Source organism: Zingiber officinale, chromosome 1A (genome assembly GCF_018446385.1).
Source record: "Zingiber officinale cultivar Zhangliang chromosome 1A, Zo_v1.1, whole genome shotgun sequence".
Lineage (NCBI taxonomy): Eukaryota > Viridiplantae > Streptophyta > Magnoliopsida > Zingiberales > Zingiberaceae > Zingiber > Zingiber officinale.
In genome coordinates, this window is record NC_055987.1 from 5,694,268 (window position 1) to 5,717,363 (window position 23,096).

General features: G+C 36.9%; 4 protein-coding genes across 5 annotated transcripts; 3 read left to right on the top strand and 1 right to left on the bottom strand.

Annotated features, from left to right (window-relative positions):
- The first annotated feature begins 125 nt into the window (after positions 1 to 125).
- LOC122016525 lies at positions 126 to 5,428 on the top strand. Its single transcript, XM_042573855.1, has 7 exons — positions 126 to 386; positions 487 to 597; positions 1,247 to 1,315; positions 3,373 to 3,504; positions 4,603 to 4,680; positions 4,763 to 4,882; positions 4,964 to 5,428. Exons 1-7 carry the CDS (start codon positions 171 to 173, stop codon positions 5,147 to 5,149), a joined length of 912 nt encoding a protein of 303 aa, XP_042429789.1. The 5' UTR covers positions 126 to 170; the 3' UTR covers positions 5,150 to 5,428.
- A 999-nt stretch (positions 5,429 to 6,427) lies between these two features.
- LOC121999294 lies at positions 6,428 to 8,205 on the top strand. Of its 2 annotated transcripts, none has more exons than XM_042553996.1 (3): positions 6,428 to 6,571; positions 6,773 to 6,971; positions 7,929 to 8,205. In XM_042553996.1, exons 2-3 carry the CDS (start codon positions 6,790 to 6,792, stop codon positions 8,113 to 8,115), a joined length of 369 nt encoding a protein of 122 aa, XP_042409930.1. In that variant the 5' UTR covers positions 6,428 to 6,571; positions 6,773 to 6,789; the 3' UTR covers positions 8,116 to 8,205. The 2 variants fall into 2 exon arrangements, with proteins under 2 accessions (XP_042409930.1, XP_042409938.1); XM_042554004.1 differs by having other exon boundaries at positions 6,471 to 6,669.
- Positions 8,206 to 8,891: 686 nt separating this feature from the next.
- LOC122016533 (E3 ubiquitin-protein ligase SINAT3-like) lies at positions 8,892 to 12,663 on the top strand. The gene is made up of 3 exons (XM_042573867.1): positions 8,892 to 9,267; positions 11,573 to 11,959; positions 12,173 to 12,663. The coding sequence occupies exons 1-3, from the start codon at positions 9,082 to 9,084 to the stop codon at positions 12,533 to 12,535; spliced, it is 936 nt and encodes a 311-aa protein (XP_042429801.1). The 5' UTR covers positions 8,892 to 9,081; the 3' UTR covers positions 12,536 to 12,663.
- Positions 12,664 to 13,541: 878 nt separating this feature from the next.
- LOC122016543 (UDP-glucose 4-epimerase GEPI48-like) lies at positions 13,542 to 21,593 on the bottom strand. The gene is made up of 9 exons (XM_042573880.1): positions 21,203 to 21,593; positions 19,512 to 19,561; positions 18,456 to 18,591; positions 17,175 to 17,276; positions 16,865 to 17,092; positions 16,191 to 16,272; positions 14,916 to 14,998; positions 14,751 to 14,842; positions 13,542 to 14,643 (listed from the first exon to the last, which is right to left on the bottom strand). Exons 1-9 carry the CDS (start codon positions 21,584 to 21,586, stop codon positions 13,911 to 13,913), a joined length of 1,890 nt encoding a protein of 629 aa, XP_042429814.1. The 5' UTR covers positions 21,587 to 21,593; the 3' UTR covers positions 13,542 to 13,910.
- Positions 21,594 to 23,096: the final 1,503 nt, after the last annotated feature.

A 23,096-nucleotide genomic window follows, 5' to 3' on the forward strand; every position in this document is an offset into this window, starting at 1 on the left:
AATTATGAGAAATATAATTTCAATCAAGATTTTTTCGGATCCTAGTATAGGCCAAGTGAAACTATCATAACGGGTCGGATCATAGTCTTCTTGAAGCTTTGATCCAAAGACCAGGTAATCTAAATAGGCACGTATCAAGTCGCGAGGTGGCGGAGAGCAGAAGACGAGCAATGGCGTCGCGCTTCCAGTCCTCCCCCTCTTCGTTCCTTTTTCTTCTTCTCTTGCTCTCTTCTTCTCTTCCCCATTCCCTCGCTTCCTCGAAGAAGCCGCCCGCGGCTGCTCGAAAGGGCGACATCCCCTTCATCAAGTGCCAGGTCTGTGAGAAGATCTCCCATCAAATTATACATCAGGTGAAGCAAAAGGAGTCTCAGATTTCGCCAAAGAAGGTTCTTATTTTCTCGACTCTTTGTTCAAGTTCTTTCTCATTTGCGCCCGCTTTTCCTCTATCTAAGTAGATCTGGGTTGATTGGTTTGGTGCTGGATTAGGTTTCGGAGCTCCAGATCATTGAAATAGCTGAAAATATTTGTAATCTGAAGAAAGAAGAGTCGGATTGGATTCTCCAGATTGACCTTGTTGAGAAAGGCGATAAATTGGAGGTACGTGCAGGAAATTCACTAAGCCGCAGTTAGCTTGTTTAACTTGTTATATACTAGCATATATAAAAATATAATCTGTCTTGTTCCATTGATTGGATAGTTACTACATTTTAAGGCTTCTTTCTGGAAGCGGTACAATATAGAGATTGAGGAATTACAATTTCAACGCTCTAACGAATTCATTGATGCAAGGATGGTATTCTGGGATTGGTTTCTTTGTTACCTGGGGCTGTTTAAATTCTCTATCACATTTGTTCAATCCCTCGTTTTACATGCTGTTAGATCTCTCTGCAAACCCTTGTCCCGGTGTATGTATTTTGACTTCCAGGTGTAAATGTGTAATAATCTTGCTATGTATTTAGTTTATGTGGAACTCAATAAGGAGATATGTATTAGTTAAGTGATTGAGCTCAATTATAAATTATGATAACCCCTAAAACCTGTTGGTTGCGCACTACCCTTATTATCTTGGCAAAAGTTTTTTCTTCCTGTTTTTCAGAAATACACAAATTGTTAGTTTTAATTCTTCCCCTTTCCTTTTCATTCCAAGCCACTTCTTGGCACCATTAGTTGGTTTCCTTACTGATATATATTTTTGACCCAATATACTCCTCTTTTGTAATTGTTAACTAGATTTTGCATTTTCCAGCTGATTGAGCAAGGTGTTGAAGGATTATGTAATTCAGAATGTAAAACCATTGAGCGTGCTTGTCAAGAGGTATCATACATTTCTTCCATCTGATGTAAACGTTGTTTGGGCAATGGAAAATATCAAATGTAGTTGTTTTATATAGATTCCTTTCATCAAACTGAGTATTGTTTTTACTGCTTTAGTTGAGCATTTCAACAAACAGTTAATGATCAATAATCCTTCTTTTTGTCCATCATTGATATAATGAAACTCAGGTTCTTGCCCTATGTTGTTGGCTGCAGTAGTTATGACCTATCACTCTACATTTACTTTGGGAAGAATCTCTATTAAGTATGGCATATAAATGCAGTGATGATGTGCTCTCATGGAAAGGTTTGATATTGTTCCATTGCCTAAACTGAAGAGGCTGTGAAATAATCGGCATTCCTTATGCTGTTCTAAAATTATACACTAATTCACTAGTTGATGTCCACACAACACATTGTACCATGGTTTATATGTTTGTTGCATTACCAAAATTTATGGTTATGTATCTCTCGGATCAAAGGGGAATAGAAGATTGGTGTTCAAGATTTGACCTCCCACATAATAGTTTTGATAGCATCAAGAATCCCTGTTTAATTCCAGTTTTCTTTTAGAAAAAGTCATTCAAAATAAATAGTCAGATGCTAGATAGATTTGTTTACAGAAAATTGAACCAATGTTCTTTTGTTTCTTGAATTTCCATTTCCTAGTATTATTTATATTAACTTTTTTTTTTTTGTTTTTCAGGAAGATAAACAATATTCTGTATAACAAATAAATTTAATTATACAATGGTGTCAAAGAAACTTGCATGATTTTTTTATTTGCTTTCCAAATTTTAAATTCATTTTATGGAAAATGTAAACTGAAAATAGAAATCTTGAAATGGTTTCCATGAACCAAATGCATCCTTAAACATCTTAATGGATTATCACTGAAAAATGAATAAGTATGCCTACTGGTAAATTTATATTTCATTGGCCCACTTTTTCCATTTATGTCATTTGTATAGTTCCCGACGCAATATCTTGAGCATTGGACTATTATTGTTCTTCGAGGCCAATTTCAAATTTCTGTCAGACCATTGCTGTATGGTACCACACCACAACAAGATTAAAATATAATAAAAAAATGGTTTAATTGTATAAAAAAATTGAAGTTGGGAGAAAATAAATTCCAAGCAGTATGTCAATTGTGTTGTATGGAATACCATACAGCACAACCCACCTACTAGAAATTTCGAGGTATATGAACTAATCCCTTGTCGATTTGTTAAATAGCAATTGAGTTGTAGAGATTCAGTTTACTAAACCATGTACTTGATCCAAGGTTTGGAATTTCATTCGTTACAGCTTGGTATATTCGGAATTCACTTGTCTGGGAGATTGCTAGTAGGTGGACCGCCACTCTTGCTCAGTTCACTAGTAAAAAATTGTACTGGATGTATGCATTCTTGGTAGGTATAGCATCTTGTCGGATAGCATATGTTCTATACTGAGCATCACCTGACATTGGTCAATTGACCTTGTGCTTCAATGGACACAACTGTGAGAGGAAGAAGAGAATTTGGCTGAGTAGTGGTCAGGTTACCATGGATAAGAATTGGATGCTTATTTCTCGTGCATTTTGGACTTGAGGCCTTCCATCCTGAGAATGTTTTTTCTATGTGATAAAAATATGATTTGGCAAGTCATGAATAGGTCTCACTTCTGGATGATTCACTGGATGATAAATCCAAAATATAACCAAAATGATTGGAACTTTTTATTGTTTTTTCTATTATGAGCACACCTATAGGATCTCACCAATTAGGAGATAAGAAGGGCCAGTGCAAGCCGTTGTTTCCTTGCCTCCTAAGGCAAAAAGCTTGTTTCCATAAACTGAACCAGCAACTCAAACTGTCGCTTCTTACTCTTAGACTGCAATGTTGCAACCTTACAGCTGCACAAAACCCCACTTTTTTGGTTTTGTTTGGCATTATACTGATTTAAGCTTTTAATATGTTGTCTACCACGTTTTGGTTATTTAACACTTAGTGTGCATACTTAGTTTAAGATACTTGACTATTTTTATAATATGCATGATACATTCATTTGCAGATCTTGGGTTATACGGATACTGATGTTGCTGAATTTGTGTATAGCACTAGACCTTCAGTTGATCAGTTGATTAATTTTCTCTGCAAGGACCTTTCTAAAGCATGCTCTGTCAAGCCACCCCCTCTTCCTGCGGTGATTTTCTGTACTTGATATTTATCACAGTTCAAATGAAAATGAAGATTCCTTGCAAGACTATACTTTGTCATCTATGTTTGTCTTAATTGTAGCATGTGATCACCCAATTAATGCAATTATAGTATCTGACAATTTTGACAAGATCAAAAGGGGAAAAACTGAAAAATAAAACGAATCTGTAACAAGTATAGATTTATCATTATATTGTAGTTGTGGTTGTAGTTGTAGCCAACAAAATGATAGTTATATTGTAGTTGTGGTTCCTGTCTTTTCCATTAGTTCGGATCCTCTATCTCAAACATCCTGTGTCCCTATGTCCCCTCGCCGATCAAATGGCCATGACATCCTCGAGATGTGTATGACATCCTCGTGATGTGTACTGCATTCTTGAGATATGATCTGGCCCTAATCGACAAGGAGACATGGGGACACGGGGTGTTTGGGACAGAGGATCCGAACTCCTTTTTCATTATCTTTATCGAGCCATATTAATCCCAATTCTGTGACAGGCTACATGATTTATCATTTTATGAACTCAGGCCAACTATATAATCAATTGTACACCTTCGAACATATCTTTTAGTTGGATCTACATTTAATTTATCATTAAGTTGCAATTTGTCAATTTTTATTGCGCCCTTATTAATATTTCTACTGGATTAACCTTTTTCTTATATTTAATTAGTTCTCTGAAACACACAATTTTGCTTGTCGCTCCACCCCTTTCCCCAAAACTGCTGCACATGATCTGACCCACTTGTGCAGCTTCAGTTTCCAATCATTTAGAAATAACTTACACCCACATTTAGTATATCATATTAGCATCATGCAGAGTGCCAACGCCCCATATCTTTATGGCCTTGGGCCAACTCCGATGTCATTGTGGACACATGTACCTGTTGTTGACAAAATAAGTCATCTTGGACTGAAATATGTGAATCAGTTTCTTTGATTAACGAATTACCTGACATCAACTGATTTGGAAGTTTCTTGAGATAATTAAAATGCCAAGTATCCCTGCAAACAAACTGCAATTTAAATATTAAACTTCATGGAGGTACAAGAACTGAATTATACATAACTTCAAATTTGCAGGATAGGATTACTGGAGAAGCATTTGTTGCCAAGCCCGCCAAAGAAGCTGAAATGGATAAGATTTTGAGATCTATGGAGGTATTTTACTATCGGGTTTAGGCTTTCCAATTTGCTTCATGTAGTGCAATGGATTTGATGTCTCCAATTTTTGCGAGAACAGGGCATGCCAGGGGCGCCAGGAATGAAAATGTACTCACGTGAAGATTTGATGAGTGGTAAATTCGGTGGCAGTGAAGAAGATGATGACGAGGAGGAAGAAGATGACCTCTCTGAGAAACTGGTTTGCCAATTTTTTCCTTCTTGTTTTAAGTAATCAAACACCGAGCTTGAGGCCTTTTTTTTTTTTTGCTTCATTATTCAGGGAAACATTTTAAAAAGTAAAGACTCTCCCAAGCGGGACTATAAACAGAAGCTTTTGCAAGGTTTTGCAGAAACTGGGACAGCGATAAAGAGGCATATAAGCAAAGTATCTAAACATGCTAAGAGCTTGTGGAGAAAGTTTACAAAAGGTTCAAGCCCAGCAAAAGCAAAAAAGATTGATCTCTGAACCTGCAAGAACCATTTTTTTCAGTGAGTGAAATCAGAGTTAGTTTGAGAGCAAGTTTAGTTGCACAAAATGTGATGAACCTGTGCCAGAACAGTTAGGCATTATTGTTTGCTTCTTTTTTTATTTTATTTTATCCAAAAGTATATTTAATGGGCCTAGTTTTATAATTAGGATTAAGAACTGTAGACATCATTTATGTTAGATATGTTTTCAAAAACCTTGCTCCCTAATGTGAAAGTGAGCTGAACTACAGGTCGAAATTGATGATCTTTCAACTAATCCCTCTTCAGGTTTCCCCCATCTATAATGAATCAAATGTTTATTTGTAATAATTGACCAATTTAAATCTGCTTTCATTTTTTTTTGGAAAAAAGGTTGTCTCTGCTTATCATTGTGTTAAAAATAAAAGTGTTTCTTAAGAAGATTCAGATGAACAGATGCTTAAGGGTAAGGAGAAAGTTAATTTGGACTTTTTTCTTTTCACTTTGCTACATTCTTCTCTTTTGTTATTCTAAGGAAGTAAACAACCCACACCCCCTAGATTACTTTGCTCCTTATACATAACCATAAAAAATGCATCATATTTCAAGAATATTACAAGTTCATAATGACTATATGTTTCATTCCTTTCCTCTAATTTGCACATAATTCAAAATTATTCTTTATCTCATCAATTAAGGATGTCGATGAATTGGATGAGTTCGGATCAGATTGAAGTAAAAATTTTATAAAAAAATTTCAATCTGAATTCAAACACAAATCCTAAACCCGATTAATTTTTTTATTATTATTTTTCTTACCATTCTTCATTTTTATCTTAATATTCATCATTATTGTACTAACCTTAATATTGATGTACATAAAAATATCTTGATTTTTAAAATAAAATTTAATTTAATCCTTAAAAAAATCTACTAAACTCTAAATTCTATTCAATCTGAATTTATCCGAACCCAATCTGATCTCGAAAACTCCCAAACCAAACTAAATAATTTTAAGATCGGTTTGAATCATGTTAACCGATCCGATTTATTTTTACACTTCTAATCAATTGGTCTATATAATTCACAAAACTTGCTTAAGGAAAATAGTTGTTTTCGAGAATGAAATGTTTTGGACACAATATTATTACGAGGATAAATTATATTTAATTTTTTCATATAAAATATTTTAATTTGATTCAACTCAACAGATTATACATAACACCCTGTAATTTACTGAATTTTCAATCCTTTTTAAAGGATTTGCCTATACAAGGGAAGAAAAGTGCCCCGCAAACCCTAGTCATGTTCCGGAGTCAAAATCTCGAAACTACCCCGATTGGACTCGATGAATAAATTGCCGATGCACTCGCCTCGCCGCTGACGCCCGAGCGGCTGCGTCTTCGCTTTACGATCTCTTCCCCGTGGTGTCATTTGGAAGGTGACATCCACATCTCTGTTTTCTTCATGCTCTCGACCAATAGTTGCTTCTATGGTTTCCAAATTTCGTTTTGTTCCGATCGTCTCGTCGGATCTAGGGTTTGCATTCAGTCAATCCGTTTGCACTTTCGTTCTGCCTTTTTTATCGCCGGTTCTTGAAATCGATGACTGATAAAATAAGTTTGTTTAAATTTTGGCACAGGCTCTTAGAGTTTGTAGATGGCGGCGAGACTACATCAGTTTCGATCTAAGGCAGTGCAAGTTTCTAACTTCGTGTCTAAGCACGGTTGCGCTTACTACAAGGAGCTTCTGGAGAAGAACAAGCAGCACATCGTGCAGCCACCGACCATTGAGAAGTGCCAGGAGCTTTCGAAGCAGCTCTTTTACACACGTCTTGCGAGGTATAAAGTTAGTTGCGGTTAATTTATCGAGTTCAGGGCCCTTTTCTTTCAATTTTATAAATTTTGTTTCTCTTAACATAATATGAATGATTTTTTCCCCTTAACCTACAGTAGAGTTTCATGAAGCTGATTCCTTTGGTTTGGTTCTCCAATCAAAGTCAGCATCTTTGCTTGATGTTAGGATCCATGTTTTGAAACATGTAAAATGCTATCGTAGATAATTTAATTTCTTAATGAGATATATTTGTACTTTCATTGCTTCCTAAAAGGCTAGATGTTCCACATAATTTAATTTCTGCTAGATATAAACCGTCGAAATAGTTAAACTATCTCCCAAACTAACTCCCAAACAACCAACTTAAAGGAATTTAAGTTTCTTGTGGAGACACTTTGTTGTTGGATCTGGCTGACAATAATTATTGAATGGAATTATCTATCTGGATTGTTAGATGCTTGAAAGGGGTTGCCTGAATCTTGAGCTGCACTGCATTTGATAATTCATGTCATTAGTAGAATGACCTTCATGATCTCTACTAAGAACTAATATTTATGCCCTAGGCCGAGCGCTTTCCCCTTGAGCTATGGGGTGGCGTGGTATTCCACGGGAGAGGTTATTAACGTGGCACACAGACTGTGTGATGGGCATATATCAATATTTTTGGCTTGCTTTGCCGCTCTTCTGTGCTGAACAGCAGTGAGAGCGAGGCATAAGCCAACATTTGTACTTTCCTTCTCATCTCTATATATACATGGCTTTTTGATGCCTTTATTTACTCCGTGCTTAACATATTTTCATCAATTTAGCGTCTTCAAGGATGATGAAGCTTTGGAGTTTACATGATAAGGCACGGATACACTTAAATTTGAAATGATTTTAAAATTAAGATTTTGCCTTGTGAAAAAAACCTTGTACACAATGAAGTTTGTATTGTACTAATATCAACATTTTTATCACAGCATCCCTGGCCGTTGTGAGTCGTTCTGGAAAGAGCTTGATGCAATGAAGCGCATCGGGCGAAATCGGAATGATCTCACAGTTGAGGACGCCGGAATTGCGGCACTCTTTGGGCTCGAGATGTATGCGTGGTTCTGTGTAGGTGAGATCATCGGAAGAGGATTCACTTTCACTGGGTACTACGTTTAAATCTCTTGGATACAAGGCAAGATCTGCTTGTTTTGATTTTTGCTGTTGGGTATTTTATCTCAATTTTTCATTTACCGATAAATTCATTGAGCTGGATAGTCAGATAGACAGATTGCAATTCGTCGAATAATTTGGACGCTTGTTTCTCACGTCGGGTTTGGATACCCACAAATTGAGTTCGGTTTCTACAGTGGCATCCAATAATCTACGTTTGAGATAATTTTTTTTTTGGTAAATAACATTGTTAAAGTGTAAAATTCTTTCAGAGGAATGATTACTCTATTAAGATATAAAATTCTTTGAATTTCTTAAATCAAAAAGTATCATGCGGTCGAAGGGTTCCAATGAGTAAAGAAAGAGTCTTCCCTTATTCTTCAATAGCATTACAAAAAAAAAAGTAAAGTATCATCTTAAAGAAAGGAGTTTAATAACTCTTAAATCAGAGGTCTGCTTCATAATAAATGCAATAAAAATGATGAAAAACATTGTTAATGAGTTCATAAGTTCATTACTAATTTTCTAGTTATTCCAAGTCTCTGCAGTAAAATAATATATTTTTAAGAATAATAAATTTATTTTCTGTCGAATTTATATTTTGATTATCAAAATTAGAAAAGAGGTTTAAAATTTTAATATTTTAGAGTAAATTCCTTTTACATTTGGCTTTTGGTGTTGGACTTTCAAGATAAAGTTTAGACTTTAATGGGTCCCACATATCATCCAATCACTGTGAGGTGAGCCATAACACAATAGAAAAAGGGAATGGGGATAGATCCCGTCACCTCCCTGTAACCCAGAACAAAAGAACCCGTCAATTCCAAGGTAACCGAGAAAGAAAGGCACCACTTCCTCCTCGCTATGGAACCTAATCCCCGGCTTGCTTCCTCTTTCTCGCCGAGATCGTAGAGAGGAGAGACGAGGACTTGGGTTGGGCGGGAGGACCTTGAACCCCTCGCCGTAGAATGCATGGATTCGGAAATCATAGAATGCGTGTCGTCGATCGACGCGATGGACCAAGAGGAGACGTCCGTTCAACACCACCACTCCTCCAAGATCCACGGCGTCGCTGCTCCTCTCGCCCCTAACACCAGCGTCCATGAGCTGCTCGAGTGCCCTGTCTGCACAAACTCTATGTACCCCCCAATCCATCAGGTAGGTTCGTTGCTATGTGATCTTTGGTCCTTTTACGCTTTTTAGGTTAACAGTTTAATCAAAAAGCAGCGGCTATCAATTGAGGTGATCGTGGAAATATTTTAATTTGGTCAACTGGAAGGATGTTAAATTGGTTGATCCTAAAATGTGCTTCTTCATTTTTCTTCAATTTCGATCGGCCTTCCTAGTTGCTTAATATTTATGCTGCAAAATGTTTTTACAATATTTTGATTCTTGTATATCAATCCATTAACACACAGGTCCTCTCAGTTGTTATTCGACGATCTGTTTGATCTTATTGTGTCAGTCAATATTTGCATTATTTGGATATTTTCTAATTTCACACTTTTTACTGGCTTCATCTGTTGGTTAAAATGTCAAGTTTATCCTGTACCAGACTGTTATCGCCTTCCTTTTAAACTGTTTTCTAGAAAAGTAAATACATTATTTGTCAGTGTCTTCAAAAGGAACCTAGTTGATATTTTCGAAAACTTACTTTCTTTCCACATTCTGCTTGTTATATATTTTTTAATAAATTTTGCATGCTATATTCTCACTGTATATAGCATAATCAGATGCAATGAGACTTTGAATCTTGTCTGTGCCTACTGTACCATGCTCTATTAAGATTAACTGGATTAATGATTGGCATATTGCTAGAGCTACATACTAGTACATTTGAGATAGTTTTTCATAATCATATGATCATTAAATATTGTCTTAGCCAGTGAACAACAATAGTATGCATTACTAAAATATAATTCTATAAAGTGTAAATGCTGCATTTTGATCCAATAACAGGAAAAACTACTATTCATTTAAAACTTTGAAGGGCAACGAGTCATGGACGCAATAAATATACTATTCTTTTTACTGTGCAGTATCCTTTTACAATGGCCATATTTCTAGCTGTTGGACATGTTGGTCATATAAATAGAGAGAGAGAGAGAGAGAGAGAGAGAGAGAGAGAGACGTATGTGCTGCTTTCAGCGTATATACTTCCTCCCATGTAGATGATGAGTACTATCTTGTTATTGTTTTTGAATTGTGTTGCAATCTCGCTAAAAATGATCACTTAGTACAAGCTTTACAAAATGTGATTGTACCTGCGTAGTAGTTGGCAGTAGACATTTATGGGAAGGTCATTTCTTCCACAAGAAAGATGATGATTGAATCTGTTAATCATAGTATTTTAAGATTTTTTTGATCCCATTCAATTCCTATGAATTTCATTTAGGGCCCGTGACTTTGGGGAGAATTTTTGTTAAACTAACTATTAGAGCTAGAGAATTGTTCCAAAAAAGATAAACCAAATTCTTATTCCAACTCTGAAAATGGTAAACTTTTTGAATTGTTATTATATGGGCTTCACTCGACATGGCTCTTTATTGCCTGCTATGATCATCAGCTATATTAACATTTAGTTAATCGAGATTGTTATAATTAAAGGAAAATGCATGACTTTTAGTTTCCTTATTTGATAAGGTTTGATAGAAAGATAATTACAGTGATGCCATTACAGAAATACTAGATTATAGAACCCATCTAAGCACATGAAATCTCAATTGCTAGCACAGATAGTGGTTAAAGAAAGAATAGACTCAAGGGTTAATTGTACTGCAACTCTTTTTAGAAAGGGTTAATTTCACTTTGGTACTTCCTAATCTCTAAAGCTGTACAGTCAAATAGTAATTGTGGCACCTTGAGCATAGTGCCTTTATTTTTGCAGTAGCATGAACTGTTTGGCTGCTGATTTCAATTTAGTAACACATTATTAGCATTCTTTTTACTTAGTTAACAGATTAGTTATGTTTGTAGGATTACAAATTGTCTACCAAATCAAATACTACTACACTGCACTCTACTCAGCCAATTTATGGTGCATAGGACAAAATATAAATATTTATTCCATAATTGAATTTACTTGTATCACAAGAAGTTTCTGTGCAATTTCAAAAGTTAAGGATTTCCGGAGTGCAAATAATCCTTTCCCAAGGGTAAGAACCTTCTGCCTGAGAGCTAACCGCGGTGCTAACATCATTAATTATGCCTTTATGTTGATTTTGGTTAGGTTGCTTTAATCATTATTCTTAGAAATTGTATTGATATTCTTATTTCCAATTGTGAATACCTCTCTTTCTTCTTGCAAAATAGTTGTACATAGATTTTATAGTTGTTTTATTCATAGATAGCTTGATCTCTTACATATTTTTTCATACATGTTTATGTGCCATAGTTTAACTAGCAAAGCATTTTGGCATAGAATGAGGGCTATTTCTTATACTAAAATTGCCTACTTTTGCAGTGTCAAAATGGGCATACACTGTGTTCGACATGTAAAACAAGGGTGCACAACCGTTGCCCTACTTGTCGCCAAGAGCTTGGAGATATCAGGTGCTTGGCACTAGAAAAGGTGGCTGAATCACTTGAGCTTCCATGCAAGTACTACTCGCATGGATGCCCTGAAATCTTCCCATACTACAGCAAGCTGAAACACGAAGCTCAATGCAACTATAGACCATACAATTGCCCATATGCGGGATCTGAATGCTCTGTTATCGGGGATATCCCTTTTTTAATTGCACATTTAAGAGACGATCACAAAGTTGACATGCACACGGGTTGCACGTTCAATCATCGATATGTTAAATCTAATCCACGAGAAGTTGAAAATGCCACATGGATGTTGACTGTAAGTTCACATTCTTCGTTTTCTGATCTCGTAAGTTCGTTAATACGTTTTTAATCATTTTACATTCTTAAAAAGAGTCTGAGGAAGGGTGAGCAATTGAGTTAGTTGCCTGTTCAAACGAGCTATCTTTAGAAATCATATTTTTCTAGCCTCATGGAAAATTACCCTCTTGAATAGATTTTTCAGTTTGTTCACTTGTGTTACGATTTGCAGGTGTTTCACTGTTTCGGGCATTACTTCTGCTTGCACTTTGAGGCCTTCCAGCTCGGGATGGCTCCTGTTTATATGGCGTTTCTGCGCTTCATGGGGGACGAAAATGAAGCCAGAAACTTCAGCTTCAGCCTTGAGGTCGGGGGCATTGGAAGGAAACTGATATGGGAAGGAACACCTCGAAGCATTCGCGACAGTCACCGCAAGGTCCGTGACAGTCACGACGGGCTCATCATACAGAGAAACATGGCACTCTTCTTCTCCGGAAGCGATAGGAAAGAGCTGAAGCTGAGAGTGACCGGCAGGATATGGAAAGAGCAGCAGAACAATGAGGCTGGTGTTTGCATGCCGAATCTCTTTACCTGATGATTTGCTCCATTCGATCTGATTGTCGTGAGGTAGTATGAAATTTTATGATCTTGTTGTATTTTTAACACTTGTATCGGTGCACGATCAGGACATTGGTTCCATAATTTCAAGGGTCTGTTTGCTTACAGCAAGTGCTAATAAATAAGGAAACATGCAAAAGATATATGATAATAAAGACCAACTTTTATGAAGCTAGCAACAGAGCAAGAAATTAACGACATCACTGACGATGCACGGGCACAGAGTGTCTGTATACACTCCAATATTATATTTTAAAAAAATATAACTCGTATAGCTTTCATGTAGACTAGGTAGCAATCAGTCATGTGTGATTCTGTCTATTTTGAGCTAAATCGTATAAGGTGTGGGTTTGGCTTAGTCCATGGGTTGGTTTGGACAAAGGTGGCTCGGTTCATAGTCCAAGTCGAGCATGAAGATTGAGTTGGACTTAGGGATGGCCAACCAGGCTTAGGCCATGACTAGATGTTTGACCCAGCCGTCATGGGCCATGCATAGCATGCCCCATGATGGTCCATGTTAGGCAAGGGTAGTGTTCGATTTGTATGAGTTCATTATTATTGAAAGATTAAGAACTTGATCCATGTTCATTCACATATCAACATTGTGCTTACTCATTGGCAGATTTTAATGGTGATTGGGAAGATAGACACTGATGAGTGGAGCGATTCTGTCAAATGAAATCCATCATTGTTTACGGAATATGAATCTTCCATATTTAACGTGAATATTGAATATCAAATTGATATTGCCATCAATTAGGTCTGAGGTTCGAATCAGGTAAAATCGAGGTAAATATCAAACAGATAGTCTTTATTAAGTAATGGATTTGTTGAAGGAAAAAAAACGATCCATTTTAAGTGGTAATTATTTGTATTTACCAAATTGCTAATAAACAGTTTTGATATGCAGCATCTAAGCACTGATAATCTTTGGAGGCTCATCTTATATAGTATTCTATATAATCATTATCATCACCATCAAATTGTATTAAGGTGGCAACTGCTCAACTGTGGATAATATGAAATAGAAAATTTACAAATAATGGTTGCGAATATCAGGTCTTATGCTAGTCTAATAAGATGACACAAGCCAGCAAGGGCAACAAAGAATGGACCTCAAAGAAAGAACAAAATAATGGTACCTTTAATTATACTACTACTTCAATCATAGAAGCATGCCTATTCACAAATAGACACCTAACTTAAGAATCAATATCATCTGGATCTATGCTGCCTCTATATCAAATCAAATCGTCAATTAGTCATCGCTACTTGTGGTGTCGGGAATAACTGACTGTCCGGAAGTTTTTCACTGAGAATATGTATTTTCTGGATCCATTCAAGAACTGACACTACTGGAAAATAGGTTCTCTGTTGAGAAACTTTGGCACTTCGAAACTAAGGTGCTTCCCATTGTTCGTGCCAAACAATCCATAGTTAAGGTCTTTTCCACTGGCAACCTCAGGTGATCTATCAACATGGTGCTTTCCGCTTGCATCCTCAAATGATCCGAAAGTAATGTGCTTCCCATTAGCAATCTCAGACAATCCATAAATAGGCTGCTGGTGGTGACCATTCTTGAACGATCCAAATGTGAAGTGTTTCCCATTCTTAGGTAACACATAAATTGGGCGATTCTCATTAGTTGTCTCAAATGATCCAAGAGTAACGTGCTCCACATTAGTAGTTTCAGTTGGCCCACAACTAACATGCTTCTTACTGGTAGTTTCAGTTGGACCACAACTAACATGCTTCTTACTGGTAGTTTCAGTTGGTCCATAAGAAGCATAATTCCCATTAGCAACGGCAGCCAAATCACAAGTGGCATGCTTCTTATTAGCTATTGCAGTCAATCCAACAGCGGTGGGTTTCCAGTAAGAGCTCTCTAGTGATTCATGATGAATATGATGCTTTCCATTAAGAATCTTAGGCAATCCACCAGTATGGTGCTTTGCATTTGTAGTTTCAGGTAATCTACAAGTAGGTTGATTTTCATTAGCAGTCTCGGGTGATCCAAACCCCCATGGGTTTTTGCTAGCCCAATTCCATTGATCTTGACACATCTCTTCAATGCCATACTTAGCCCTGCACAGAAGCCATCAAATTTTATTCAAATAAGTTTCTTTAAAAAAATTGCATTCTAGTCTACACTGGAGAGATGTATCTAATCATTAATGCTTGATAGGCCATACTTCCAACGTAGTTCCTTCTCTGCTTTGGCAGTGGATGCGTAAACAATTGCAGCATCACCTGGTCGCCGTGCAGCCATGAGCAAAGGAATTTTCTGGGTATACCAACTATCATTTATTAGACAAAGGAGAGTGGCATAGACAACAGAAGTGAATTAGCAATAGCACCTTTCCAGAAGCCTTCTCAAAAGCTGCTACCATCTCAAGAACAGATGTCCCTCTCCCAGTTCCTAGATTATAGACTTCACATCCTGCTTTTTACAGAAAAATGTTAAATCACAATACAAAGGTTGCTCTGTAATAGGTATTAGGAAGCATAACATATTATTATGTTGGCAAGTACGGTCCCAGAGTATAAAGTTTAAGGAACCACTTGTAACAAGATACAGACAAACATTTAGTTAGTGTTTGTACTTAATATGTTACAGAGTCGCAGGTAAGAGTTGTGCTGAAACACATTGCCTTTGCTTTCCAAAAGCATGACAAGTAAAACATGCCATGAAAAGAAACCAATATTTTGGCTGCACCATAGTCATAATATTAGTGGTTTGTTTCAATCAGTCCATGGTTATATGCTTCCTTTTAGCAGTTCTTCTAATTCACGATATTATTAAATTAAACAAGGCATAATTGTTGCACTGACAAAAGCAAGTTCATGGATCTGTTTAGATCTTGTTGACTATGGACTACAATTGAACCTTTTGACAACCATGACCATCCATCAGTGGTCATGTTGAAATAAGCCACAAACTAATAAGGGAATCTAGCAACAATCCATGTCGATGAACAGAGAGCAGCTATAGTGCATCCTGTAAGTAAGGCCAATTTGGCTTTGTCTTCTGAATAGGTTTCACAAAGGTGGAACTTATTTAATCAAGGTGAAAAGATTCCTTTCCCCTGATATCGACCAAAGTCGTCCTTATCAATTATCATAGGTAGTTACCAAGTCTTGCTACCTGGTCTAGCATCTTAAACGCAAGTTAATCAAAAAAATGTCAAATGGTATGTACAATTCTTTCTCTCATTTGTCATTTTTAGGTTTCAAATTGTTTTTAACGTGACAAATAATGTGTATGTCTCTTTCCAAAAAAAAAAAAAAAAATTTAAATCTACATATGCACACAGCCTTTCACCTTTATAAGATTCGTAGTTAAATGAAACTCCCCTATGAAATAGTAGTTCTAGTCTACCATTGATCTCAAAATTGAAGTCTGAAAAGAATCATGACAGTTTTCATAATCCATCAAACAGTTTCAGTTATGATAAAAATGCTTTGAATGATGACAATTTTGCAGCCTTCAGGCCATCATTTAGTGATGGCTAGATAACATAAATTTCACATGCGAAAATACATAGGTATTGGATTGCACCAAACTTCGCCAACATAGCTATTTTAAGACAACAAACAAGATGATGAAATGCAAATTAAATGTTTAAACGCACCTATCTTAGAACCCTCAAATATCTTCTGCAGGGCTGCAATATGTCCCTCGGCTAAATCAACCACATGAATGTAGTCCCTTACCTGAAATGGCAGTATAGTATTCAAGACCAGATATTAATACTGAAAAATTATCTAAAATGATATAGAACTCAACTGACTTTTTTGGTCAGGCTGAAAACAATTAAGCTGAAGGTTATATAGGTAGCATAAAAAATCTTACATAACAGAATATGGAAATAAATTTTAGTACAAAATGGAAAAGAAACACATCTAGTATCCTATATATTTTTACAACCTATGATCAAGGTCAAATGAAATGAAATATTTTTGTCTGAAAAAGTGTGCTCATACAATGCTGAGTAGCTGAATCAAAGTTCAATATTAGGCCATAGGACATTACCTAACTTAACTGGTGTTTAATCTTCAAGAAAATGGTTGGATAATGTATATAAACCTATTTTAGAAATTTCCACTTAGAAAATGCTATCATGTTTTAGAAAACCTCTTCATAACATACTTGAAAAACTAATCAATTGGTATCTGCTTGAAAGCACTGATGGAGTCAGGCAAATGATTAAATAAAAGTCAGATATATTAAAATCATTTCTGAACTAGATTGGAGTTCGTGGAAAAATGATATGTAAAATTCTCAAAGAAAAACAAAGACCAGTACCCCAGTGCCATCCTTAGTTGAATAATCATTTCCATATACCGTAAGGACAGATCTTCTTCCAACGGCTACTTGTTGTACAAAAGGCATGAGATTATTGGGAATTCCTTGAGGATCTTCACCAATGTATCCACTGGGATGTGCTCCAACAGGATTAAAATATCTTAGCAGTATTACATCCCATTCACCGTCACTTTGACAGATATCACGACAGATATCTTCAGTCATAAGCTGCTTACAATATAATCCAAGGATTATTAGCTCTCATAGAAGATGAAAAAACATTGCACAAAGGCAAAGCTGAAGAAAAAACCTTGGTTCGTCCATATGGGTTCATTGCACTTAGAGGAAATTCTTCTGTACAGGGTACCTCCTTGGGCCACCCATAAACAGTTGCTGATGAGGAGAATACCAGCTGAAAAGATAAAGATATATTAGGTATCAAATGATTGTTAACTGAAAATAACCACCACTATCACTGTGCACAGGTAACATGTAAATTTCATCCAAGTTAAATAAATCATTTTCTATAAGACTCAAATTCATGGGCTAAAGACAATAGGAAGTCAAAACTTAAAGCGAAACCTCAAGTATTAAATTAATACTGATAGAGAAATTTCAGACAAAGAACACTTAAAAATGGTGAAGTTGCCAGAAAGACTGACACAATGATGGTGAAGTTGACACAATACACTCGAGCTACAAATGCAACCTAGGTGCCTAAGTTACTCCAGGTGATATTCCAAAGTATTTAGATGGAACCTACACCCTAAATATCTACTTCTATACCCCATTTGCAATTCCATGAAGGAAATATGGATTTTACCTCCCTTCCAGATAGTGGAGGGCCACCCTGGAGGGGCCACCGAGGTGACGATTTCACCTTTTTACTACCAATGAAGGAAATATGGATTTAGTAAAGAATGTCACCAGAATCAGTTCACCTAGTATGCAGTGCATCGACTCAGAGGCAGGTGCTCAGATAATACAGTTGTTACTACAGGATGAAAAAGTGAAAGCAACAGTAAATTGGTAAGTTGCATAAAAGAGAGTTTTTCTCAACTCATATGAGAATTAATTGTGAGAACGGTACCATTCTGTTAAATATTTAATGCTTTTAGACATTGTGAATAACTGTTAGTACTTATTCACTATTGGTTGTACTTTTGCTTCATTGTGCTTGGTGATATGATATTAGAATCTTGGCAAGAATGTTGAGGAATCACCAAGACTACATGGAAATCTATGATTGTTTATTAGAGTCATTTGTTTAATAAATGTAAGAGAGAGATACCAGATGAGCTGTCTTTTGAACAATTATCTATGATAAGAATCCTTTTATTTGTGCCAAAGTCTTTGACAATGTCCCATCCACAAATGGAACAATGTTCTCATACAAATTCTCAATAAAATAGGGAAATTGTTCCTACAGATGGAGCATTTATCTCATGCACATTGTAAGAGGAGTCTGATTTCAATAGATGTTCTAGTGCTCTTTTAACAAGCCTGAACCTTTAGGTATTTTCATCAAAGTATTTAATTTGATAGTAACTAAAATTGGACTATTGAAAGAAAAACACAGGACTATGCTTACCTTTTTGCATCCATTTTCAGCCATTACTTCAAGTAAATTGATTGTGCCGATGAGGTTGTTATTGTAATAAAGTAAAGGTTCTTTAACACTTTCACCAACAGCTTTTAGTCCAGCGAAGTGTATAACAGCATCAAACCTGCAGAAACAAACAGGCATATGAGCTTTAAGGAAAAAAGGGCAAAATGATGTCATGCAACGTTAAAAAGGATATCCAAACAAAATCGGAAGCGGAAAGGTAATTGACTGAGAAATAATAAGCAGCAAAGGTCTAAATCACAGTGTATTAGACTTGGCAGCCTCAGCTGTCAAATATTTGCATATGTTATCATCCATTGTACAACAATATATTAAAGAACCAGAAATAACTATTCAAGCAAATAACAAGGAACCTTCAGCATGCAACGCCAAACAAACATCCACACAGTTAGCAGTCTTTAGTCACTCGCATTAACTAAACCATTCAGTTTCTTGAAGCAATATCTAGTGTTCTAGTATAATTTAATATTTTATTTACTGTCAATTACATCTCATGGGAGCACATCTCTTTTAAAAAGCAGTTGAACATTATACTAATACTAGAAATAAAGATATATACTAAATTAACACCTTTAACAATTTTGAGCTGGAAGATGAATCTGAGGTATGTAACCCCTATTGTCGGTTTATATAATTCAGTTAATGAATTATAAGAAATGTATTGATTCACCAAGAAGACTCTTTATCCCAGATTAAACTGAGAATAAGCCATTCAATGTGGAAACAAGTGTGTCATTTCTTTTTGGGATCACATTGTGCCACCATTATATACTGTAATGGAATCCTCTAGAAGGGAAAATTATGATCCAAATGAAATACAAATAATCAAGAACATGAAATCAGATAACACGACCATTTTATCAAAATATTTTAAAACAGACATCAAGAAAGGCCACTGGAAGATAAGGAGGAACATTCATAAAATGGCAAGAGGAGCTAAAAGAGTAATCAAGTTGCTTCATAAATTACAAAATGTCAAAAAGTAAAAGTAATATTGATGCTAGTAGAATAGAACCATACTTGTTTGATGAAAAAATTTTCTCCAGTGCTTTCCTGTCTCGAAGATCAACCTACACAACCACCAAAGCATGCTAAAAATCAAATTCATGGATTCAATCCTGTGGTTATTATAGGAATAAAGAAATGGTATTTTGCAATACCCAATGATGGGTATTTTAACAAGGTATACATCTGTCAAGACTAGTGAGTAATCAAACTTTAAGAAATTTTATTTCAGATATTAACTTGATATGCATTATAAATTTGAGCAAACATGTTTTTCCTTTCTAAATTCAATTTTGACTGTCTTTTATTTGGAAAGAAAACTTTTTGGGTACCCAAATTCAGAAACAAAGGACCTTTCTATGCATTGCATTTACCATCATTTTACAACATATAGTTCAAAGGTGGTATGCGTTTGTTGTGCTTCTAGAAGTTGGATAATTAAATCTTAAAATTTGCAGTATGAGTATGAAATTGTTGTCTAAATTTCAGGTGTTTCCCCCCTCTTTTAAAAAATAAAAATAAGCAATCTGCATGTATGCGGAGCATATTCCAATTTCCAAGTGAAACAATTTCAAACTTAGATGCGTGGTGAAAGTTCTTAATACTAAATTAGAACCAGTTAACTCACATTCCCAGGAACCCAGAGATCATATAGCCAACTGGTATTCAGTCAAGAAATCTTAGTCATAAATTTAGTCATGAAGAGATTATAAAGAGACTTGTGTGGCTTATTTGTTGATTGAAGAAATGTCAAAATGAATACAATGTTTTTTAGTTGGCAACTTGGCATATTGCATAATACCTTGTCGCTAACTCTATGTAAACATGTGTTTCATAACTTCAATGAGGCACTTCATAACAAGCGAGACCAATATTATCCAAACAATTATGCAAGGGTTAAGATGTGTCTGCGCTGCTGTATGGAATTCCAAATTTGATGAATCACTGCAGTTAGAAATTGAAATTATGATGCCAAGAACATTGAAAAGTGGTGAAACCCTTCACATTTTGGCAGCATCTTCTAGTAATAAGATATTAAAGCACATATGAGCAAAAAGATAAATCCATGTCTTTTCTCCAAAAAAGTTGTTCATGCTGATGGTTGAATTCTTCAAGAGAGCTTCAGCAGGTAATACAGGCAAAACGTTCATGATATTATATTAATTAACAGATATTTAGCAAATCCAAGGTCTTAAACAGCGAATCGAACCAATTTGGACTACAAATCCATGTCTAATATGTTGATTTGAAACCGCAATTTTGACCGTCTACCAAATTTAATTGAATTGAGCAGTTTTTTAAACTTCGAATAGGCCTTTCATTGTCTAGCCGTCAATCATATCGTACTGTTTACCTAATTTGACAAAAGAGATGTGATGATGCAGGGCCCTCATAAACACCAACGGCGTGTAATAACTAGAACCAAAATTGAATAGAGCACTATAACAAATCCAATTGCAGGAAATATAAGGGCACTGCGACATCCCATTCATTGCTCAACGAGATGAGTAATCTCTCGCTGGAAACGGAGGGAGCTGGAAGTGCATCATCTCAATCGAGAATCACCAATAAAAGCAAAAAAGAAAAAAAAAATTGTCGATCAAGAATACGACCGAACGCACAGATAAGAAAGAAGACGGGGGAAAAAAAAAATCAGACATCGAATTAAACCCTCAAATAGGAAGCGGAAGCGCTACACTTCGTACCCGATGGAACGCAAGGTTCTTGCCAAACTCTCCGGCGAGCTCTTTAACCCGCTCCACTGCGACCAACGATGAGTTATCCAGGTTATCCACCACGACGACGCGGAAACACCCTTTCAGGAGCTGCAGCACCGTGTGGCTGCCGATGTACCCTGCCCCTCCGGTCACGAGAATGGTGCGCCCCACGAACGGAGAAGAAGGCATCAGGCCGACGGAGCGAGGACGACGAGCACAGGAGTCCTCGGGATCCCTCCGCGCGAAGGGAATCGGAGAGGGGAAGGCAGGAGAGAAGGGGGCGTGGAACTGGAACCCAGGACCGATGGAGGCAGGTATATATACCCGCGGGGCACTCTGATTCCTAACCGCCATGGTCACCGGCCCGGGCATGCGCTGTCCGAGAAGCGTCAACAACCGAGGGGAAATAAAAAATATTCCGGGAATTATTCGCACTAACAATAAAATATCGTAGAGAGCACGTGGCGGATTTGGGTTGGTAGGTTATGGAATTTTCTCCAGCTGGTCATAGCTGACGGTCGGAAACGCGGCTCCGCTGTCCGGGCCCAGACACGGGATGCCCTTCCGCTCCGCGTGGGGTCGATTACGAAGCCGGCGGACGATGTCAAAGTGACTGGGTAGCGAGGAAGGAGGCCAATGTAGGTAAGGTGTTCGACGGAATGGCGAAGTGACCGAGGTTAATATTTTTTTATTAAGATGCAACGAAAAGAACGTCACCGGGGAGCCACAGAGGGCGTTGGTGGTGGTTGCTTTCCCTGGGGCAATGGCCACACATGGATCGTCTGATCACACTTGCATTGTTTGGTCTGGTAGATACAAATTCAATCTTAAACGAAAGCGATAGCAGGTGGGCTCTCTCCCTCTCCCTCTCTGTGAGGATGCAGGAAAATGTGTTCGACGAAATGCCCACAAGAAATTGGGTGGCAAATTCGGCCTCCTCAGCCAGAGGCTACCGTCTCGATTCCGACAAACCGGAATTTATTTCAATATATCTAGTCCTTTATTGATCTGCCGATGCAAGACAGCACTCACCCACTGATTGCATGATTTCACATCTCAATTTCTAGCATGCCTTGCTGTAGCTGGTTGTCTCCGTCCTGCTGCGGGCAGAAAGCTTTTGGTTCTCTGTTCATCATGTGCTCCTGTGGCTCAACGACTTCGATAAAGATGAATGGATTTGGGCCCTCAAATTGGTTGGTGCAATGATTACTTGGGGAGTTCATCAGCGCTGGATTAGAGAAAATAATGGAAGGGAATCCGGTAATTAAGGATTTCGACGGAAATGATTGGATTCTTTGGACGACTCCTGTTGAGAATCTTGTCTAATTAATTTTCTCAGCTAAAAAGTAGAGCCGTCAATTTGGATTGGGTCCATCAGATTGATCTGCACTCGTCAGACAATTTAAACGGATTGGATTAAAATTTTATCCACCCAAGTCCGTCGTAGGTCAACCCACCTAGGTCCGCGACCCGCAGGGGTCGGCCCGCTCGGGCTTGGGTTAACCTGCGGGTTGAAAAATATATGTACGTTAAGTTTTAGGCCAATTTATTATCTTTTTTTGTTATAATTTTGAAATAAAAATAGTACTTTTTATCCAACATAAGTACTCATTTGTGTTCATTTATATTTAAAATACATGTTTATGTATATATTTAATTGTAGAAAACTTTTTCGAAGTAAATGTTGAAGATATGAAATATTTTTTAATTTTTTTTATAATTTTTGATGAGTCCACGGGTTGGCCCGTCAAACCCGCAACCCGCCTTAAAATGGGTTGGGTTGAAAATTTTCCAACGCACCAAATTGGCCGATTGACCCGTCCTACCCCGTCAAATGATTAATCCATCACGGATCGATCCGTCTCACCATGAATTGACCCGT

Coding starts and splice junctions, on each gene's coding strand:
- LOC122016525 (XM_042573855.1), top strand. CDS start 171: ATGGCGTCGCGCTTCCAGTCCTCCCCCTCTTCGTTCCTTTTTCTTCTT. Junction 387..486: donor CTCAGATTTCGCCAAAGAAG/GTTCTTATTTTC, acceptor GTGCTGGATTAG/GTTTCGGAGCTCCAGATCAT. Junction 4,883..4,963: donor ATGACCTCTCTGAGAAACTG/GTTTGCCAATTT, acceptor TTCATTATTCAG/GGAAACATTTTAAAAAGTAA.
- LOC121999294 (XM_042553996.1), top strand. CDS start 6,790: ATGGCGGCGAGACTACATCAGTTTCGATCTAAGGCAGTGCAAGTTTCT. Junction 6,972..7,928: donor TTTTACACACGTCTTGCGAG/GTATAAAGTTAG, acceptor TTTTTATCACAG/CATCCCTGGCCGTTGTGAGT.
- LOC122016533 (XM_042573867.1), top strand. CDS start 9,082: ATGGATTCGGAAATCATAGAATGCGTGTCGTCGATCGACGCGATGGAC. Junction 9,268..11,572: donor TGTACCCCCCAATCCATCAG/GTAGGTTCGTTG, acceptor CTACTTTTGCAG/TGTCAAAATGGGCATACACT. Junction 11,960..12,172: donor ATGCCACATGGATGTTGACT/GTAAGTTCACAT, acceptor TACGATTTGCAG/GTGTTTCACTGTTTCGGGCA.
- LOC122016543 (XM_042573880.1), bottom strand. CDS start 21,586: ATGCCCGGGCCGGTGACCATGGCGGTTAGGAATCAGAGTGCCCCGCGG. Junction 19,562..21,202: donor AGAACCTTGCGTTCCATCGG/GTACGAAGTGTA, acceptor GTGGTTGTGTAG/GTTGATCTTCGAGACAGGAA. Junction 14,999..16,190: donor ATTTGAGGGTTCTAAGATAG/GTGCGTTTAAAC, acceptor TGTAAAAAGCAG/GATGTGAAGTCTATAATCTA.